This window comes from Zalophus californianus, chromosome 5, assembly GCF_009762305.2.
Source record: "Zalophus californianus isolate mZalCal1 chromosome 5, mZalCal1.pri.v2, whole genome shotgun sequence".
Taxonomy (NCBI): Eukaryota; Metazoa; Chordata; class Mammalia; order Carnivora; family Otariidae; genus Zalophus; species Zalophus californianus.
Genome location: NC_045599.1, coordinates 119,893,927 through 119,916,779, shown reverse-complemented (window position 1 = coordinate 119,916,779; position 22,853 = coordinate 119,893,927). Strand labels below are relative to the sequence as shown.

Genomic DNA, 22,853 nt, shown 5'->3' with positions numbered 1-22,853 from the left:
TTCTCCGTTGTGTCTGTCCATGTGAGATCCTACAGCTGTGATACTTCATTTGGCCTTGTCTCTGTAACCATTCACCATCTTGCTTCTTTCTTCCTAGGGTTGACTGCAGTTGGTGGGTTGGCACTGATGGGAGGACATTTGTATCCTTCCACAACTTCTCAGGGCCTTGCCGCTCTTGCTACGTTTATTTCCTCAGTCAACATTGCAGGTATGATGGCAGTGGTGGTGAGAGAGCCCAGAGTGCTATTTAAAAAAAAAAAAAATTTCAGCAAGCTCTACACCTAGCGTGGGGCTTGAACTCACGACCCCGAGATCAAGAGTCGCATACTTTTCTGACTGAGCCAGCCAGGCGCCCCCCTAGAGTGCTATTTTTTTTTTTTAAGATTTTGTTTATTTATTTGACAGAGAGGTACATAGCAAGAGAGGGAACACAAGCAGGGGGAGTGGGAGAGGGAGAAGCAGGCTTCCCGCTGAGCAAGGAGCCCGATGTGAGGCTCGATCCCAGGACCGTGGGATCATGACCTGAGCCGAAGGCAAACGCTTAATGACTGAGCCACCCAGGCGCCCCTAGAGTGCTATTTTTTTTTAAAGATTTTATTTTTTATTTATTTGACAGAGAGACACAGTGAGAGAGGGAACACAAGCAGGGGGAGTGGGAGAGGGAGAAGCAGGCTTCCTGCTGAGCAGGGAGCCCAATGTGGGGCTCGATCCCAGGACCCTGGGATCATGACCCGAGCTGAAGGCAGACGCTTAATGACTGAGCCACCCAGGTGCCCCTAGAGTGCTATTTTTAATGGAGACATGAGAAGCAAATATATTCATTATAGAATAGACATTTGGACTTTTTTAGACATTTGGATTTTAAGAATTTAACTGTGCCTTTAAAAATTGTTTCACTCAGACCATAAATGCTCTCTATGAAGAAAACTTATTTTGCTCATTTGTAATTTTTAGAAACTATTTGATAGAACACCCCCTTCCTCAGTGCCCCAAAATAAACAAGCAAATGATTGTCTTGCTACAAGTTAACTGGAAAGTTATTGAATGCATAGTTTTGAATCACGTCGACTTGTAGCTATCACCATAACATCTGTAAATGAGTATACTTCTAGATAAAAACTTTAGCCTTTGCCTTATCCTAGCCTGTGTTTCTGAAAACGGAAAGCCTAGCACATCACTTGTGTAGCTCATTTGATGCTATTTTGTAGCTAAAAATTAGTTAATATGTCCAAGAAATCCGGTGCCTGTTGATGTGGCATTTTTTTCTTTTATCAGTTATTATAGGTTTAACAAACAGAGTAACCTATTTGAAAAAAACACTAGCCTTTGATCTTTTGCATTCCCAAGCTGTTTGAATGCCTATTTACTTGTAGTCAGGCAGAAATAGTTGGTTCTGTACTCTGATTGCAAGTCTTCTTCCTGAATATAGGGTTCCCCACCTTCAATGAAACTGGCTTGAGTGATAGAATAAGTTTTAATTTTGAGGTTCTAAAATGTTACTTAATATATTTATCCCTAGGAGATAAAGATGTGCTTAAAATAGAAAAATTGTACCAGTTTAAAAATCATGTTGCTCAAAATACCTCTTTCTGTTTCATATTTACTTTGGTCAGGCGGCTTTCTGGTGACCCAGAGAATGCTGGACATGTTCAAGCGTCCCACAGATCCCCCAGAATACAATTACGTGTATCTGCTCCCTGCTGGAACCTTCGTTGGAGGATATTTAGCTGCCCTCTACAGTGGTTATAACATTGAACAAGTAAGAGACTATTTGGAGAATTTTTATTTTTGCCACCGTGTTTTCTTTCCAACTAGATTTAACATTATCATTACCACAATTCAGGCTCTACCAAGCAAATACAATAATAACTCTAGAAACATCTTGGTCAAATAGAGCATTCCTATCCCCTAAGGTTCACGACCCTGGATTCTAGAAACAGATTTGCCTGCTACCTGAATGTGCTAACATGGGTTTACCTGTTTGTCCCTCAGGTTTTCTACTTGTAAAAAGTGTCAAAAGGTTGTTTTATACTTGGATGGATTGTTGTAGGAATACAGTGAAATAATCAGTAACAGAATCTGAAATTTTTCTGTTAAATACTATTAGTTCTTTTCCTATTTACTTTCTTCCACAGATTCAGTGCATCATCTCTTGTAACCAGGAGATGTTATCTCAATTCATCTAAAAAAGACAGTGTAAAAATGAATGTTTATAAAAAAACAGAAATAATCAAGTTGAACTTCGAAAGTTCCATCTCTCAATATGATTATAATAGAGACTTAACTTTGTTCTGAACTCAGTATTTTTTATCACTTTTCGATGCCTACCACAAGATTGCACCTGACAACAGAAAAATCATGTGTCCCTTGGTTTCTGCTGTTTACAACATTTCTTACTTGTTGAGTGAACAAAATCTTTTTTGAGAGGAGTTGGAGTGGTATGTCAGAGAAACCCATGTCTGAATCCCAGATTTGCTATTTTCTGATCATGTGACCTTGGAAGAATTATGTAAACTTTTCAAGCTTTGGTTTTCTCTTTTTGCAAAATGAGGATGATGATTCCTTCAACTTCTGTGAATCTCATGGGGCTGACTTGAGTAAAATGTATGTATGGTCCCTGGCATTTACAGCATCAGGGGTTGGCTCCTTTATAGTGTTTGGTCAGGTCCCATCATAACTCTGTTTAAATTTAGGTACTTTTATATGCATTTGTGCATGCTATCAAATCCAAAAAGAAACCAATTTACATAAATGGTATAATTGCAAGTACAATCTAAGGTATTTAATTTATTAATATGCCTGATGGATAGGAAAATATATTGAAATATTCAAAGAAGAAGTCCGACTGGTCCCTCTATTGTCTGAATTTAAAATTGTTCTTAGGAAATCATGTTTCCTCAAGAGAAGTCCTCCCTATGCTAATAGACTGGAAGTTTTGATAGTCTCTCTCTCTCTCTTTCTCTCTTCTCTTCCCTTTCGTTTAAAAAGATCATGTATCTGGGCTCAGGTCTGTGCTGTGTTGGTGCCCTGGCCGGCCTTTCCACCCAGGGAACAGCTCGTCTTGGCAATGCATTGGGCATGATTGGGGTGGCTGGAGGCCTGGCAGCCACCCTCGGAGGCCTAAAACCATCCCCAGAATTGTTAGCTCAGATGTCTGGAGCAATGGCTTTGGGCGGTACCATTGGTAAGCACTTGGTGGAAATCTGCCTTTATGGGAACACATACCCATTTTTTTAGCGCACTCTTTGGACATAGTTGACCTACTTACTCAATGTTAAATGTTTTAAAATGTTTGTATTTTAATGAGAATTATACCAACTATGATTCTTCACCAAAATAAATATATTAGACACAAAGTTAATTACATTATTCATAACTTTCTAATTAATTTGTTAGATTTTATTTTCTATGCTCCTGAGATTACCCATATTATATCTGGTTTTAAAAATACTGTGTAAAGGTAGGCTTTTGTCCATCTCTTCCCAACTCCATCTTTAATGACATGCATTGGTAGCTTGAAATTGACCATGGTGGTTGCATTTACACCATGGAAATCAACAAATGCTACAAATCTGGATTTCATTTATTATTTCGTTGATTGTCCAGACCTAAGAAAGTGATGGAGAAAATATTAATAATGCAGCTTAAACTTAAAAGTGTGCTGTTTCTGTAGCCATTACATTGTGAATATCACAAAAATTGAGCAAATATTCTTCCAGTATTTGAAAACTATTATCAGAGTCAAGCTGTTGCTCACATTGTTGACAGTGAGTGAGGTTCTCACATATACCTCGTTTCACTTTTGTCAGTGCAAACAAAAATGTCAGCCAACATTCCCGTGGGAACTACACTCATTTCATCAGTTGCAAACACTAGGTTGGTGACAGATTTGACAAGAGTTTGGCAAAAGTCAACAAGTACATTCTGTGAAAGTCAATTGGCAATATGGGGTTTACAATAAAGAGTACCATATATTTTATTATTTGAAAATTATGTGCTACCTTATATCATTAAAAATTCTTGGACATATTTATATATGCACATGTTTTTATCCTGAGGAGCTGGTGGTTATATATTTACTGGTATAACAATAGCTTTAGGACTCCTTTTATACTTCCCCAGGAAAGTTTTGTGTCCTTTCTTGATAGTCCCTGGAAAGGAACGAAGGAAAATGTGCTGTAGGTTCATGGCAGGAAAACCTCTAGACAAGATCTTAGCAAATGTTCTGAGGTGCACCCCTTCTCTATCACCTACCTAGAGCCATACATACAATGTCCAAATAAGAGTCTCCTTATTTGGACATTGACTACCCAGGTATTTGCATTTCTTTACCTTTGGACACGGCTCCCACTCACCCACCTGAAAACACAGGCCTTCATATTTCAGCTGTTTTCTCCCGTGCTCAGGAGCAAGTTTTGGCTTGTGGAGAAGAGAGCTTGGGTTATTCATGCAGTGGGGAGAATGTAAGGGTTTGGTTGGAGCCTCAAGTAATCTGAAGAAGTGTTAGGGGAGTGTTTGCAGGTTGTGATGGAAGAGGCATGTGTTAGTGTTGTGTGTTTGGGTTTTTGGAGCTGGATCTTCATTAGGTGTGTTGAGAAAACCTGCTATTTTGAAAGGGTATACATAGCCAGTGTCCTTACCTTCTGTATAGTCCTTGTAAGAGAATATTTAGCCCATATTAGGAAGCAGATAAATACTTATTAGGGATAAGGATGGAAATCCTTAAATGTGGTCCTTTTTTAAAAAATTGAAGTATAGTTGGGGCGCCTGGGTGGCTCAGTCAGTTAAGCGTCTGACTGTTGATTTCAGCTTAGGTCATGATCTCAGGGTGGTGAGATCGAGTCCTGTGTCAGGCTCCACGCTCAGCACGGAGCCTGCTTGGGATTCTCTCTCTCCGTCTGCCCCTTCCTGTATGCATGTGTTCTTTCTAAAAATAAATAAAATTGAGGTATAATTGACATATTAGTTTCAGATGTGTAAAATAATGATTCTGTATCTGTATTTATAGCAAAATGATCACAGTAAGTCTAGTAAACATCTGTCACCATACATAGTTGCAGAATTTTCTTTCTTGTGATGAGAACTTTTAAGATCTACTCTCTTAGCAGCTTTCAAATATGTGATACAGATTTATTAATTATAGTCAGCATGCTGTACATTATATCCCTATGACTTCTTTTATAACTGGAAGCTTCACCTATTTTGCCCACCTCCCATCCCGTTTCTCTAGCAACCACCAATCTGTTCACAGTATCTATGAACTTGTTTTTTTTTTTTTTAAGATTTTATTTATTTATTTGAGAGAAAGTGAGAGAGAGCAAGTGAGCAAAGGGAGAGGGACAAGCAGACTCCCCGCTGAGTGCAGAGCCTGATGCAGGGCTCAATCCCATGACCCTGAGATCATGACCTGAGCTGAAACCAAGAGTTGGACGCCTAACTGACTGAGTCACCCAGGTGCCCCGGTTTTTTTTGTTGTCGTTTTTTTTTTTTTCAGATTTCATATATAAGTGAGATCATATGGTATTTGTCTTTCTCTGACTGACTTATTTCCCCTAGCATAATACCCTCAAGGTTCATCAATATTTTCACAAATGGCAAGATTTCCATCTTTTTTATGGCTGAATAATACTCAGGTGTTGGCTTTATTGTAGTTGCCTCTCAAAGGTCTATTGAGTTTTAATTTCTCTTTGACTTTCGTTTCCCAACAGGATTGACAATTGCCAAACGCATCCAGATTTCTGATTTACCTCAATTAGTTGCTGCATTCCACAGCTTAGTGGGCTTGGCAGCTGTGCTTACTTGCATAGCTGAGTACATTGTAGAATATCCACATTTTGCCATGGATGCAGCTGCAAATCTCACCAAGATCGTGGCCTACCTCGGTACTTACATCGGTGGTGTCACGTTTAGTGGCTCTCTTGTTGCCTACGGAAAGCTGCAGGGTAAGTGATGCCACATCACAGAGGGGTCAATAGCTACTGTTTACAGGGCTTGAGGGTCTGTGTCAGTTTCAGAAAATGGCTTCATGGTAGAACCTGTTAGGTGAAGAATTTATATAGCGCTGAGAGATATCTAAAAGACCCTTCCTCCACATCGAGATTGCTTCCCTTCATTGATTACAGAGCTCACAAAGCTTTGAAGCGATTTCTTCTGCAGATGGCTAGTGCACAGAAATTGGGGTAGCAGGACTAGTTGACAATTGATAATACATGTGAACAAAACTACATCTTCCTAATCCTTAGTTAGGGATGCCTGTTCACAGAAATGAACTTTATACATTTTCCAGAATAGAGAGAAGCTTGTTGAATAAGTTTGTGTGATCACCATACGTACTTATTTTGAACACATACACATTTTTCGGCTCTGGCTTACCATCTTTTGCTACTTCTCATGGCTGAGACTGGAAGTGGGAGAAAGAACCCCCAAACCTCACAGAGTTTGTTTTCAGTGTTTTCATGAATAAGTGAGTCTATAGAGAAACTAGCTTGTGATATAAAAATCTGGTCTTTTCCTCTGAGTAATCAAGCCATAAAATTAAATAGAGAACTTCCATGAAACTTAAAAATCACAAAAGAACTTCAAGCCTCCAATGCTCTTGTCTCATGCTTTGTTTCAAAAACAACTAGCAAACTGGGGCTCTGCTCCCTTGGGCTCAGTTGATAGAATCAGAAATGCTAATGTGCTAGGACTCTGTTTTGAAGTTTTAAATAAATGAAACCACACTTAACAACTTCTGTGTTGGTCATACGGGAAAAATGTAACTTTTTAAGATGCTAGGACAAAGAGTAAAGAAATTGTTGTGTGATCAAAGTAAAGAACAGTTAAGTTGAGCCATACTTTTCCTACTTCTGTTAACATTTGTTACGTGTAAGAGCCCTAATTTGCTTTTATGTTTCAGGACCATTTTTTAGAATTCTGATATTTAATTTTGGTAGTTAAGGATTAAATGACATGCACTTAAGAGAGAGTGTGTGTGTGTGTGTGTGTGTGTGTGTGTGTGAGAGAGAGAGTGTGTGAGGGGGTTTTTCATGACATGTGCTAGCTTCTGACTGACTTGCACTTGGTCCTAGGTATCTTGAAATCTGCCCCTCTCCTGCTTCCTGGGAGGCACTTACTTAATGCAGGCCTGCTGGCTGCTAGTGTGGGTGGAATAATCCCATTCATGATGGACCCTAGCTTTACCATGGGCATTACCTGTCTGGGCTCTGTGTCGGCTCTCTCTGCTGTCATGGTAAGAAGTTGGGGTGGAAAGCATGTCCTCAATGAGGAACTGGCATATTTTATTAGATTGCAGTCTAACCTATTTCTAGCTCTTCAAGACCCTTGATGGAATAAACACGTTTTAGAATGATGTTACATGTTCTTCTTTTTAGAATCTGGAAAATACAAAAAAGTGTAAGAAGAAAACCACTCTTTCTCTCCACTGAATGGTTCCTTTCAAAGTTGTCGGGTGACATCTTTATTGCTCTGGGGTCTTTTCCCTGGATCAATGTGTTGGTGAATGGGAATTTTAAAAAGCCAAGTGTTTCAGTTCTGTTCATTAGGTGCCTACTTATTGTGACAAGGCCCACAAAATGGTGCTTTGGGTTTTATGCAATAAGGGTCAGATACTCCCTGCCCATTAGTTGCGCTCTCATTTAATGGAAGTTATGATACCAAGTTAAAGAATTATATAAAATGAGATGCAGTTAATAAACCCTGTGTGTTCAGTGGGGGAGTTCAGGGAAGTCTTTCATGATAGGTATGGTCCTCTTCTCCCTCTCTGATTTTTGCATTTATTATATTGATACATACAGTATTATCTGGGTGTCTATATGCTACAATATAGCATTTTATTATATCAGTGTAGGATGCTTTTGCAAAACAGCTATTATTCACCAGTTCCTTCATGTTTGTCTAGTCTGGAGTCTACGTTGTAGACATTGGTTTGTTTTAGGTTTTTAAAATAATTTGTAGTGCTTAGCACAAAATTAGACATACAGTAATTGCTTATCAAATACATACTGGCTGCTTGATTGAAGATTTACAGTGTTAAAAATGATACTTATTTTTTTATTTTTATTTTATTTATTTGACAGAGAGAGACAGCGAGAGAGGGAACACAAGCAGGGGGAGTAGGAGAGGGAGAAGCAGGCTTCCCGCTGAGCAGGGAGCCTGATGCGGGGCTCGATCCCAGGACCCTGGGACCATGACCTGAGCCGAAATCAGACGCTTAACGACTGAGCCAACCAGGGGCCCTAAAATGATACTTATTTTTATGTAATCCTAAGAGGACTGATTTTGCCAGAGAAACTTTAGAAGTCTGAAAAGTAGGGGCTCCTGGGTGGCTCAGACAGTTAAGTGTCTGACTCTTGATCTCAGGTCAGGTCTTGATCTCAGGGTTGTGAGTTCAAGCCCAGTGTTAGGCTCCACACTGGGCATGGAGGCTGCTTAAAAAAAGAAAAGAAAAGAAAAGTCTGAAAATTAACTTAAAACTCTTTTTATAACTACTGACAGTCCATTTTTTTTCTGGCTTATATATATAGCACTGGCTTTTGTTTTATTTTAAAGAAAAGAAAAACGGTTTTGATATTTTTTTTTATCCAGTAAAGCTGAATGTCTCAAAATAAAACCAACAGCACAGAAATGCAAAACTTTAAGAATTACTATTTTTGAGAAGAGGTGAATTTGATATTTAAGAGGTACTTTATGCTTATATGAGAATGACTAAAATAAAATATTTTGTGGACTATTTTAATTGCTTTTGACTTCATTAGGTAGTACATGAATACATTCACATCTTAAACTCAAAATACATAGGTGTTTGTGGAATAAAAAGCAAAAATCTTTCTCCCCATCGTTCTTTTCCCTTTCCTGTGTTTAGTGATTTGGGGTTGCACTAGAGAGACTTTGGATTCTGTTGTATTCCTCCAAGGAGTATTGATCATTATTTTTTATTTATTTTTGTAGGCAGCTAACTTGGCTGCATCAGATTTCAAATCTGGCTCCCTTATGGTGGGAGCAGCTGAAATCTGTTATTATTTTATCCTTAATAGGTTTGCTTGGAGTCTGCCCACATGCATAAAGAGCCAGAGTTTTGGGCAGAGTTCATACATAGAATTTGGGGCTCCCTCTCTTTAGCCTGCTCCTCTGTAGTTTCCCTTCTCACTTTGCAGCTGCTGTAGTCACCCTAAATCCTATCCTAGGACCTTGAAACTAGCAAGACTATGGGCTTATATTTCAGATTTAGCTGTTTCTCTTGGCACTACCAGGGGCCTACCCTTACATTAACGCCATAAAAACTGGGAAATTCACTCAGTGCTGTTACTTTTTTTCAAGTGCAGACCCCTCTCTAGTTTCTGCCTGCTTTTCATCACTGCCTGTGAGGGATTTAGGGATATTTCGGGGAAGGGGGTGGTTCAGTGTTTAAACGTGTTATATCTGTGGGAGAATTGATCAGATGGGAGGCACTTGGTCATTACCCCGTGGAACTTCAAGATAAATATATTAATTGGAAAACCAGAATGATTAAGAACCAAGATGTCCAGTGTCAGAGGTTTTATTTTTATTTTATTAATTTTGATTTCCATGTTGGATTTCATCCTAGGGTGTGACTTTGACAGCTGCTATCGGGGGTGCGGACATGCCCGTCGTCATCACTGTGCTGAACAGCTACTCAGGCTGGGCCCTGTGTGCGGAGGGCTTCCTGCTGAACAACAACCTGCTGACCATTGTGGGGGCACTCATAGGCTCCTCTGGCGCTATCTTGTCCTACATCATGTGTGTGGTAAGAAACAGGTGTTTGAACAAAAAGGAAATGGTGTTCTGAAAATAAGGATATGTTTGTTACTTTATTTGCAGTAAAAAACGACTATGTCAGTTCTTATTTTTCTTCAGTAGAAATATCAGAGTGTTTCATTCTAATCTCCAAGACTGCTTTTAAAGTCCCCAAGTGTTGATAATTAGGAAAATTAAATATCAAGATTAAAAAAATCTGACTCCCTCCATCTGGAGATAAGCACTTAAGATTTTGGTTTATTTCTTTCTATTCTGTTTCTTTCTTTACTGCATATCTGTGTATTTACGTATCATACTGTATACTATTTTACATTTTATTCTTTTTTCTTTCTTTTTTTATTATGTTCAATTAGCCAGCGTATTAAACATCATTAGTTTTTGATGCAGTGTTCAACAATTCATTGGTTGCATATAACACCCAGAGCTCATCACAACACCTGCCCTCCTTAATGCCCATCACCTGGTTACCCCATCCCCCCACCCACCGCCCTTCCATTTTATTCTTTTCATCTTACTATATTCTTACTATATTCTAAGTAATTTTCTTGTTTAAGCTGCTTTTTAGGGGCACCTGGGTGGCTCAGTTGTTAAGCGTCTGCCTTCGGCTCAGGTCATGATCTCAGGGTCCTGGGATCGAGCCCCACATCAGGCTCCCTGCTCAGCAGGAAGCCTGCTTCTCCCTCTCCCACTCCCCCTGCTTGTGTTCCCTCTCTCTCGCTGTGTCTCCCTCTGTCAAATAAATAAATAAAATCTTTTAAAAAAATAAAAAGAAAAGAAAAAAATCAAGAAAACAAATACTTCCTAGCTTCCTTTTTGTTTCTACAAGAAGGCAAGAAGGTATACTGGAAATAATTAAAGGTTTGACTAGGAAACTTTTCCAAATGATAGATACTGTTTTCTCAGTGGTAGTTCTGAATGGCTGTGGAAGGGCGAGTGTGCAGTGGAGTGACCTCAGAACATGACTCTACGGTGATTAATCCTTCAGGCAGAGAAAGGGTACTTCTGCCACCTCCGTTCTTTTATTACAGTATTTAAAAAGCCCCTTATTTTATAACTCAGAATTCCTCATGTTTTAATTGAAAATCTCTTTGTAAATTGAGTGCTGAAGTTATCTTTTTATAATAAGAAATCAGTTTTCTTTGGCCCTGAGGAAGAGGTTTTAAAATTAAATCTCCCAAGTCGTTCAGGGAATTTGGAAAGGAGGTGGTTTGGGTCTCCTATTTGAAAAGGTTCAGGCTGTGGGGTTCTAAAAAACAAATGTTTATAAAGAAGGAAAAATTTATTCAGTTGTATTAGAAATAGTTTTCTCTAAAAATGAACTTTTAAAAAAAGTTTTTTGTTTTAATTCCAGTGTAGTTAACATATAGTGTTATATTAGATTTGGGTGTATAATATAGCGATCCAACGATTCTATACATTACTCAGTGCTCATCATGGTAAGTCATGATAAGTGCACTCTTAATCCCCCTCACCTATTTCACCCATCCCCCACCCGCCTCCCCTCTGGTAACCATCAGTTTGTTCTCTATAGTCTGTTTCTTGGTTTGTGTCTCTTTTTTCCTCTGTTCATTTGTTTTGTTACTTAAATTCCACATATGAATGGAATTGTATGGTATTTGTCTTTTTTCTGACTGACTTATTTCACTTAGCGTCTAAAAATGAACTTTTAACTCTTAGTTTGACTTTGCTTCATTTGGTGAATTTGAATGATCAGCAGGGGGCAGCAGATTTTCATTATTATTTAAACTTGTGGTTGGTCAAAATTCTGATTTTAAAATTAAATGGGAGGATTTGAATTTTCACAAAGCCAGTGGCCTATTGATATGGGGAGAGGTGTGGACCTGTGTGTAGTTCTTGGAGTGTCATTACAGGTGCCTTTTTGCCTTTACTGTTTTTTTTCTTAAATGGTTTTACTTAGGTTCTTAAATGTATCAGTAGTATATCCCAAATTTGTCTGTGTCTTTTTTATTTCCTCTCCCTTCCTCTTCATCTAGTTTCTTTAATTATTATTGGTTCTAGTAACTACAGACACTTACAGTAGCAGTTCTATGACACTAACTAGAATAAGGTAGTAAGAGGCACTTGTTGAAAATACTTTTTTCTGTGTGTACTTCTGTACCTATATCATCTTTCTCTTATTCTTTCCTTTCATATTTTGTGATCTGCTTTCTATATTTCTTTTGTTTTTTTTTCTTCTATTTCCACCGCCTCAGGCATGTCATTTATTGGCAACATAGCATAGCTATTTTTTATTCCTGCGCTCTATAATAACGTGTTCTTGTAGCTGTCCATGACCATACGTGTCACACTGGATCAGATGGATGCTCTGTTTAAAATAGCAACTTGTAGTAATTTGGATTCAAACACAGTTGAAGCTTTAATTTTTAAAAAAATACTATGCAATTACAAAAATAAAAGATGTTTAATGTGGGAAATTTGGAAGAAAGTAGAAGATGTATCATTTATAATGCCAATACCACTTAACTCTTAAAATTTAATATTCTAATTCCAGTCTTTTTTCATAAGCATATGTTCGAATATATTCTGAATTGTTTAATTATCTCACTAATAGTTTTTTTTCCTTCAGTGTACCTCCTTGCGCATTTTGATTATTTCCTTGGGAATGGAGTAAGGGCTTTGTGTTGGCTGTCGATATCGATGAATTGATTTCCACAAAGGACTCTCCAGGCTGAGCTCTCACCAGCGATGTGTGGCGCACTTGTTTTCCTGCACGCTCTCCCTCCCTTCATCTTATTACAAAACAAACAAGGCAACAGCAAAAACCAGCCTGCTGTATTTTTCAATTTTGAAGATAGAAATTTTCTTTCCTTCTAAATTGCCCTGATTTTGACTTTTCCCATTAATCTTCACTGATTCTTGGCTTGTGCTTCTTTATTATAAGAAATTGTTTCTTCATGGCTGGTGTTTTAGCAGCTCAGAGTGGTTCATGTTAATAATAAAAATGAAATAGCCGCGTGTAATTGGGCGTAGTAGTAGGCATTAACATACTGTAGGCATTAACACTGGGTGCTTTACAAATATTAGCTCATTTAATCTCCATGCTAATTCTGGAGGTAGGAAATATTCTCATTTTACAAGGAAGGTATTTGAAGACGCCATTGGTTATTTGCCTTTGTGTTTATGGAGGCTAACCGAGCACCTGGCACACTCATATGAGTATAATAATTATTAAATGAACATTAAATGAATATTTGCTCATTTCATATTTTGGAATCTTCTCTGGATAGGTTATGGTAACAGATGTACTGCCATATATCAGTATCTGTTAATAATACTAGTATGTTTAGCTTCAATATTTTATTATTTATTGAAGAAACATTTCAAGTCCAAACCGGAACAGAGTGGTTTTATTATGTGAGAGGGAATGGAATGCTCCCCGAGTGGCTAATCAATAATCCCTAAAATTGCACTTTTGTTCTGACAAAGAATTCTTTTGGGTGTCTTCTGAGCTGCATGCTGTGGTTATACAGTATCCAATATTAAACTGAAAAATGTCGATAGTGTCCAGACAGCCCCCTCAAATGAATAATTTGCTTTATGTCAGGTGTCATATAGACATTAACCTCTTCATGATTTTACAGTCCATTTACTTGAGATAGTGTCCAAATTGCCTGGGAAATAGAGGGCTTGCAAAAATGGGACAGCATTTTCAAACTGAATTTTCTGATTTTTGCACTTCGTTACTTGTTTCCAAATGAAAATAGAACAGAATGAAGTGGATCAAAGCCAAACCAAAAATAATTTTTTTTTTTTTTGCTTTGCAGTCAGTTACTCAGCACCCACAAAGCATCGAAATGAGAGATGATAGTAAATGGAGTATATGTTATTATTGCTTTGGTTTTGTCTATTTTATGGCCTTTCCTTTGTTTTCAGATTTTTTTCTTAGAGTTTGCTTGGAATTATGTGAATTAAGGGTCCCTTTAATGTAGCATGCAATTTTCATTATAGGGCTTAATAACTTAAAAGGAACAGTCTTGGACAGTGTTGCGAATACTTTGTCTTGGAAGCTGGGAACTCCTCAATCTGTGGATCAGTGGTCACAGGATAGTCTCATTAATCACTTAAACAAGCAAAAAAAAAAAAAAAAAGGAACAGAACAAAGTCCTAAACCCTAAACATTTGTTGAAAATATGATGTTGCAATGGTAAATTCAGAGATGAAAAATAATTTAGTTTTTAAGAGACCACATGGAATCAGCTTAATGGTGATATAATTGTGGCTATGTGTTCAACAAGTTGACTTTGATTGTTAAACTACTGTGTGGTTCCCTTTTTTCCTCCTGAAGATGCCATTAGAATAGTGGGTAAACATTAATTAAATGTCCTCAGAAATTCTTTTCTTCTCCTCCATTCAGTTTTATAGGGAGAGAATGGTTCCTTATTTATTTATTTATTTAAAAGCTTTTACTTAAATCCTAGTTAACATACAGTGCAATATTGGTTTCAGGAGTAGAATTCAGTGAGTCATCACTTATATATAACACCCAGTGCTCATCACAAGTGCCCTCTTTAATACCCATCACCCACCTAGCCCATCCCCTGCCCACCTCCCTCCATCAACCCTCAATTTGTCTCTGTTTTTAAGAGTCTTTTATGGCTTGTTTCCCTCTCTCCTTTTTTTCTTTTCCTCCTCCTTCTATGGTCATCTGTTTGTTAAATTCCACATATGAGTGAAATCATATGGTATTTGTCTTTCTCTGATTTATTTTACTTAGCATTATGCCCTCTAGATGGCATGTTGTTGCAAACAGCAAGATTTCATTCTTTTTGATGGCTGAGTAATATTCCATTGTATACACATACCACATCTTCTTTATCCATTCATCAGTCGATGGACATTTGAGCTCTCTCCATAGTTTGGCTATTGTGGACATTGTTGCTATAGACACCGGAGGTGGTATGTGTCCCTTCGAATCTGTATTTTTTGTATAGAATGGTTCCTTTTAAGCCAAGTTAGAATAAAGTGGTCATATTTTTGTATATCTGTCCCTCTACATCATGTCCCTCTGTCATCTGTCCCTCTGCAGGACTGTGTGATGCAGGTGATGGAGCCGCTTTGTGGGTTTGACTTTTTTAAAAGAAGTTATCTATGACAGAAATATGTCAATGTCTGAAATAGTCCTTTGAGCCAGTTTTTAAGGCAAACATTTGATAGAATATATTTCTGGTAATTTAATTTCAGAATCTTCTAATTCAGAACTAGAAAGGATTTGTCAAAATCCACAAATATTGAATGTTTGGAAGTCTCAGGTATGGCTGTTTGGATTTTCAGTAGAACTTGGATTTAAGTATAGGAGGTTGGGTTAAGAATATAAATCCTCGTGTCAGATTGGGACTATATACCCTAATTAAAAGCATTATTGATTTTTCTGACCCTCTTATCTCTTCATAAATATGTAAAGGTATTCTGAGGGTATTTATTTTGTATGTAATAATCTTAGGCTAGTTTCCTGGGGTGTGGGCTCTGTAAAATGTGAATGCTGTGTCTGAGAAATGAGCTTCGGTCAAAAGGGCAACTTAAAAAATTCTGACAACATTTTGATTCATCATGTTTATGTTATTGATATGCTGCCTTTAATGGCTTTTTGTTTATCTTCTCTGCTGCTTTTTCCTCCCTGCCTCTACCTCTGTCCCACTTGAGCAGTGTATGTACATGTCTCCACTAAGATGGTAGCAGGCTGGGCTGTCTTTGGATGGATGGTCATGATTTTTTTTTTTTTCTCCCAATGTGTTACTTATCACTGAAAATCTTCAGGTGCTTTTTGTTCTTTAATAATAAAGTATTGTCTTTTTTTAAAAAAAGTGATAGATTAACACTTATATAGCTTTTATAGGAATAAATAATGGATCAATGATATGTTTATTATAGCCCTTAAAATAAGGTTTAATAATTTTTTGGATTTTTTTCTGAAGTGAGAAATCCAGTTATGATCATGTAAAATGACTGCTTTCTTCACGTACAGTGATTTGAATTCTTAAAAGGCATTTGGTTACCCAAACCATCTAGCTTCTTGCTTTTACCACCCCAGTTCCCGAGGTCTACAGATGAACTGTTTAGAAACCACACCTGCCATTGTCATGTTTCAGTTGTCGCATTTGTGTGGCACTTTGTTGGATGATTGTAAATGAGCATGCCTTCCTCTGATTTCTTTTACGAGATTATTTTTCCAGTTAAAAGGGCAGATGTAAGTTTTAATGAAACAGTGTATGAACTTACTCATCTGCCTTTTTGGAAGTAAATATTTTAGGAGCCTAATGAATCCAGTCACTTCTGTCACAGCTTCCTGGAGCTGTATGTAGTTGATTTGGAAAATAAGACCTTATCAACTCCCACTTTTCTTTTTTTCTTGACGACAGAGGGCAGCAGACTTCTAAATGCCGTGGATCGCTTTCCTTTCCTTCTTTTAGCCTCTTGACAGCTTGCAGCTGGTAGCAGGATTCGCCTGAGACATCTGTAGTCACCTTGGAAAATTTCTCATAGATATCATTCTCTTACTCTGGTGAAATACATGTGAATATGGACGTAGAAGTTGCTTGATCAGTACACGGACAGTAATAACTGGATCTGAATTTTTCATTAATTTCTTAATATTATTGGTAATTTTCCATTAAATTCTTTTTTAAAATTAACTTTTACTGAAAATATATCTGTGTACAGTTGACTTTATAGATGTGATCTATGTGATTTTTTTAGATGATCAAATAAACCTCTTAAAATAATTATGAATATCATATACACAGGCTTCATACCACTTTCAAAAAGTTATGTGGATTAAACTCTCACAGCTAATAATTTTGCTCTCCAGGCAATGAATCGCTCCCTGGCTAATGTGATTCTCGGAGGCTATGGTACTACTTCAACAGCTGGTGGAAAACCCATGGAAATTTCTGGCACACATACAGAAATCAACCTTGACAATGCAATTGACTTGATTCGAGAAGCTAATAGCATTATTATCACTCCAGGTAAAAAAAAAAAAAAAAAAAAAAAACCAACCTATAATCGCTATTGGAATTGATTATGTTAATACAGTTTCTTATAATAGGAAAAAAATTGAATTGGAACTTATCCATTTTTGAAAATGTAATGGAAACATTGAAGCAACCCTATGATTACCAACTAAAAAATGTTGAGAATCCTCAGCTTAGGGTTAATATTTCGGGGAATCACATAGAGATTTTACAGATCGATGTGGTAGGTTCTATCCATGTCTTTCTGTGATTCTGTACACAACGTTTTAGTCATCTTTGAGTTTTGGTTATTTGTTCCTCATTGATAGTTTTTGGAATTATTGTCAAAATTAAATATTAAATCAGTGAATGCTAGTAAATGTTAATCTCTTTCTTTTCAAAAGTAAATATTTAAAAAATCATTGATAATCATGTGGTTTCCAATAAGATGAGGTAGCATGGCCTAATAGAACTTGGTCTGGGAGTGGTAACACTTCACTTTTTTTTTTTTTTAAGATTTTATTTATTTGACAGAGAGACACAGTGACAGAGAGAGAACACAAGCAGGGGGAGTGGGAGAGGGAGAAGCAGGCCTCCTGCTGAGCAGGGAGCCCCATGTGGGGCTTGATCCCAGGACCCTGGGATCATGACCTGAGCTGAAGGCAGACACTTAACGACTGAGCCACCCAGGCGCCCCAACACTTCACTTTTGTTCTTAGTTTTGCCTCTAACAATTGACCTGACATTGACCACATCATTTAATCTCCCAGCCTCAATTCCCTAATTTTTTGAGGGTTAGCTCCATTTTTCTTTAATCGTACCACAGAATGCTGTGGTATTACAGGTAATACTTTGGGTTCAGATTAAGATTTTAAGTCTATTACGGTATTATAAGAGTTTTCTATAAAGGAAATCTGTTGATTTGACATGTGGGTGGTTTGCTGGTTGGTTATATGCTAAGATGTAAATACCAAACACTAGGAGAATTGAATGTTCAGGTGCAAGTGTTCTCAATTGGGGCAGTATCACTTTCTAGAAGCATTTGAAACTTGTGGATTTGGGTTTTTGTCTCACAGCTGGGGCTGCTACTGTCCACTAGTGTGTGAGAGCAGACACACTAAATATGTTGTATTACCTGGGACATTCCTGCATCATGAATGATCCCAGCCAAAGTGGTGTAATTGTTGCCTGGTGAGAAACACAACTGGAATGTAGAGGTGGAAAGACATAAAGGACACACTCTTTCTTTTAGACATTTTTCCATCCAGGGAAGAAGTCAGATCAATAAATAGTGCACGGTGGGTTATGATAAGGGCTAGATTAGACTGGGTAGACACACTTTCTTTTTAATCATGAGGAACCTAAGAAGCATTGTTAGGATGTGAGGGTTTGTTTTGGGCCTTAAGGATAGATGGTGTTGGGGATGGGGAAGGCAGAGGGAACAGCCTGAGCAGACACTGGTATTGGGAAAACCGGGGGTAGAAAAGTGGGGACAGGTGAGACTGACTGTACAGGGGGAGCGGACAGAATGTAGGGGTTAAAGAAGAAGGAAGAGGCCTGCAGTTTGTGGTCACACCTGTAATTACATCGGAAGTAGGGAGCACTTTGGGGTTTTTTTGGCAGAGGGGGAAATTTTTAAGTTCTTTGTAGGAGACATTAAGTTTGAGATGGAGATAGGACAATGAACATGCCATCCTGGAGCTAAAGGATAGGCTGAGGCTGGACACAAATCGGAGTCATCAGATGGTTCTTGAAGCCATGGGACAGGCCGAGACTTTCCAAGGAGAGTGTGAGGGGCAAAGCCAAGGCCCTGGGGAGTTTCATTGTTTAAGGGAAACAGAAGGAGATCTATTCAAGGATATCAAGGAAGAATAGTAAAGTGAGGAGGGGAACCAGGGAGCTGCAGCTGCAGGAGTCTTCTCAAAACCAAGTATGAAGACAGTTGGAAACCATTTACGTGAGCCACAGGTGCACCCACACACAAAGTGTGTGCATACACAAGGGTGTGTGCGGTGTGGTGTGTGGGGAGGGAGTGCCCAGCAGTATCAGACAAGGCAGAAGATTGAGGAGGGACCATTAGATTTTGAATTTGAGATTTAGGCTAATACTTTAAAAAGGCCAAAAGTTTGCTTTCATGTCTCATCCTGTTAGCGGATTGCCTTCCTTGGCTTAAAAATATGTCTTGATCAAGGAAGAAATTATTATTCATAAGATTTCTAAATAAAAATCACCCTCTTCTGTGTGCTTCATGTTCTTTGCAGGCTATGGTCTCTGTGCAGCCAAAGCGCAGTACCCCATCGCTGACTTGGTGAAGATGCTCTCGGAACAGGGCAAGAAAGTGAGGTCAGTGCGTGTAGCACGAGTCTTGTGGGGTGTGTGTGTGTGTGTGTGTGTGAGAGAGAGAGAGAGAAAAGGAAAAGTGATGACTTACATCTGGATGATTTTCTTACTTAGAGTGGAGTTTACATATGTAATCACAGGTAAAGAAACTGAGTTGTAAAAACCCTATTCTGGCCTTATTCTGGCTACCTCATTTTGCTGTCTCTAGTACCACAGAACCTAAATACAGGCTCATTTTAGAAAGGGAAACTATTATACTGAATTCCAGGATTTTTATTAATGGGGAAAAACAGAAGTTCTGTTTCTGGTTGGATTTGGGGAAGGAGGTCAAATAAATCATTAGAACCACATTGAGTTTTCCCTTTTTGGTTTTTGGTGTTCACACTGACTGAAGAACAGTATCTCAAATGAGAGGTCTTTGAAGACTGAGTGAGACTTGGTGGTGATCCTGTGGGCTGCTTAATGCCCGACTGGGTTCGCTCTCATATTCTCCCATGGAAAAGACTGGTGCAAATGTTCTTTTCCTAACACCATACACTTTTTGAAATAAGAATCAGGGCAGTAGCTGTGCCTGCCACTTGGCATTTGGGCACTAGATTGCTCTTGGAGGATCTTGAGCACAATGGAGAATTTGAGAACTCTGCATTTCCAGATTATTCCCCATGACCTTGGATAAAGGGTTTGAGGGACGTAAAGATGGGGTCAGTGGGTAACAGACCTTTGCAGTACTTTGCATTGGTCTGTGCACCTTTGGATCCCTGTCCTGGCGTCCATGAAGGGACTGTCTGGAGTTGTCCCTGGGAGTAGATACCTGCTGCCTCTTTGCTAGAGAAGCTGGTTCTCTCGCAGTTTCTTTGACATGGTACCATAAGTCAGAGAGACAAGCTAACTCTATTAGTAAATAAAATTCATTTGTTCACCAGAATGTTAATGTGTGTTGAAAAAACTGTTAATGTCTATTAATGAAAATTCCTTTTAGATGTCTATCTTACACTTTTTCTGGGACAAATGATAAGATAATAAGCTCAACCATTTGCCCAGAACTAGTCATAGTGTCTATGCAAGATGGGGTGCAGAATCCTGAATGTCCCAGCTATTAACAGTGGTGAAGAGACTTACATGATGAAATAAGTGGATCTGACATTTTATTTTTTTATTTTAAAGATTTACTTATTTATTTGAGAGAGAGAGAGAGCGCACGAGTGGGAGGGGCAGAGGGAGAGGGAGAGAGAATCTCAAGCAGACTCCCTGCTGAGTGCAAAGCCTGACACGGGGCTCTATCTCACGACCCTGAGATCAGGGCCCTGAGATCGCGACCTGAGCCAAAACCAAGAGTCTGGCGCTTAACTGACTGCACTACCCAGGTGCCCCAAGTGGATCTAACATTTTATTATCAGCTGCATTTTCCCTCTTCTTTCTTCCCCTCTCTCACTCCTTACCCACTCTGCCTTCTTGTGATCCATAGTTAGTGTTTTTCATATACAGAGAGTCAAAATACTATTTTGTGGTAGGACCAGCTTTTCTGTGATGTAGATGTTTCCATGTTTAGTATAGTCTTAGAAAATTGAAGCTAGAAGATGAGAAAAATCACTGACTTTTTAAAAAAGATTTTATTTACTTATTTAAGAGAGAGCAAGTGCATGAGAGAGAGAGAGAGAGAGGGCGCACGAGCAGGGGGCGGGGGAGAGGGAGAAGCAGTCTCCCCACTGAGCAGGGAGCTGGGTATGGGGCTCAATCCCAGGACCCTGAGATCATGACCTGAGCTGAAGGCAGATGCTTAACCAACAGCCACCCAGGTGCCGCCCTGACTTTGTTTTTTGACTTTCCCGTATGAAGTCTCATTTTGGTCACCATTGCCCGTTTTCTTATCCGGTATTGTTCAGGGCTGCCCTTTTAATCAGACGCTTGCCACTTAAAGCATTTGCAGACCTATATAAGGAAAGGATGTGTTAAAGAATCTTTTATGATTTTCCTAAAAAGAAGTTGTTTTTCTTTATTCAGTCCACATGTAAGAAGTCTAATGTATTAGTAATGCCTTCTATCACCACAAATGTTTAGGATATGAGTGGCAATCTTAATGAAGTAGAGAAAGATGGCTTTCCTGTCTTAGTTATCTTTTGGGAAGGGAGTGATTAGTCTGACATCCCTCTCTAATACGCATTGACCAGCCTATGTTGACCAGACATCTTGGAAAATCAGTGCAGAGTGAGGTGGATGCAAAGTTGGGGAGCATCATGACTGTAGGGTAGCTTGATGGAAGCAGGATGTGAGGGGAAAAGAATAAGAGGGATGGAAAAATCTGGAAAGAAAAGGGATGAGACAGATGAAATCTCAGTTTCTGACCTGATTAAAATTTGATTTTGATCCATGAGGACATAAGATAAATTGCTGTTTTAGGATGATTTCTGTCACCCTGCAGGGGAAAAATAATTACTTAAGATTTATGGGAGATATTTAATTAAACATATATAAATAGTATCTCAGTTATAATTTGTGCTTTATTGAAGTAATTTTGTGAACAGGATGTCACACTTGATGTGAGAGAGCATTTTGTCATTTCACATAATTGTCATAGTTCAAATAATTTTTTAATAATAAACTTATTAATAATTTATTATGTAGGATCAGAGTAAAATTGTTCAGTCTAATTTCTCTATTTGTGAGTTAGGAAACATTAACCACTTATATTGATCAATTTCACATTAAGATGAAATTATATATTAATATATCAGTTTGTTACTGTGATCCGTTGAATTTTCAACATGGCTTTGTAACAAGTTATGCAGATTTCATGTTTGAATTACATGGAGGAGTCTAGAACTATTGCTAACACAGTGACAGTAGATTATCCTATTTTTCCTTGCTAGTTATTGAATAGGGATTTTTTTATTTAAAGGGAGTCATAGAAACTGTTGATTTTGTCTCATGTGCATCGTCATCTTTTCCTCAGAGAAATGTGGATTTTCTTGACGGAGTTAGGAATACGTGTATCCATAGATGCTACCTTTTTTTTTTTTTTTTTTTTAAGGAGACAAATGTCTGTTTGCACAAGAGATGGCTGCAGCGTTACCTCGCATTTTAATGAAATAAATCTGTATTTACAGTTTGCAGTAATTTAGTCCTTTCATCACCCAGTGGAGCTCCCACGGTGTTCATTGAGCACAGCTGCTGGGCCTCTCATTTTAGTAGATCTTTGTGCCTCAGGACCCAGCATGCCTAGCATCCAGATGTTGTGACATATTCACACACATCCCCCGTGGAAATGTGCCAGTGTGGACATACGATTGTCATCAATTAGTTATGCCCAAGTGGTGCCAAGAAAAATTGCATCTGTCATACAGTCTGTCTGGCTTCATGGCTCATGATTGATTTAGAGACACTCCTGTTTTCCTTTACTTTGGCTATAGTCATAACGTGCTGACCGGGAGCTGAGATTACATAATGAAGCACATGACATTTCATGACAAGAGCTCATGAGTGTTCATTGACCTAGACTTTCTTTAGTGGCCAGTATATTGTTGCTTCCCAGTTGCCCAGAACACCTCTGCAACTTACCTAACTTATGGCTGATCTCTAAAAGCATTTTATTATAAAAATCTTACACTATGAGAATGCAGACATTTTTTTCTCTTTATTTCCCAATCTTTGGATCCATACAGTGGGCTTTTCATTATAAAGCAGAAATAGTGTTCCCACTGAGTAATTCTGAGAAAGAGGTGTAGTTTTTTTCTTTTTGCAGTTAATTACAGGTCGATTTTCTTTTCA

At 38.4% G+C, this 22,853-nt stretch overlaps 1 protein-coding gene across 6 annotated transcripts in view; it reads left to right on the top strand.

Moving 5' to 3' along the window:
• NNT (nicotinamide nucleotide transhydrogenase) overlaps positions 1-22,853 on the top strand; it is a 91,144-nt gene that overhangs the window by 50,052 nt on the left and 18,239 nt on the right. For all 6 annotated transcript variants that reach the window (XM_027605424.2, XM_027605419.1, XM_027605421.1 and 3 more), the window contains 8 exons: positions 98-208; positions 1,614-1,759; positions 2,989-3,184; positions 5,709-5,942; positions 7,071-7,231; positions 9,587-9,766; positions 16,604-16,763; positions 19,010-19,091. In XM_027605424.2, coding sequence (XP_027461225.1) covers positions 98-208; positions 1,614-1,759; positions 2,989-3,184; positions 5,709-5,942; positions 7,071-7,231; positions 9,587-9,766; positions 16,604-16,763; positions 19,010-19,091 — 1,270 coding nt within the window. The remainder of the gene's footprint in view (positions 1-97; positions 209-1,613; positions 1,760-2,988; positions 3,185-5,708; positions 5,943-7,070; positions 7,232-9,586; positions 9,767-16,603; positions 16,764-19,009; positions 19,092-22,853) is intronic.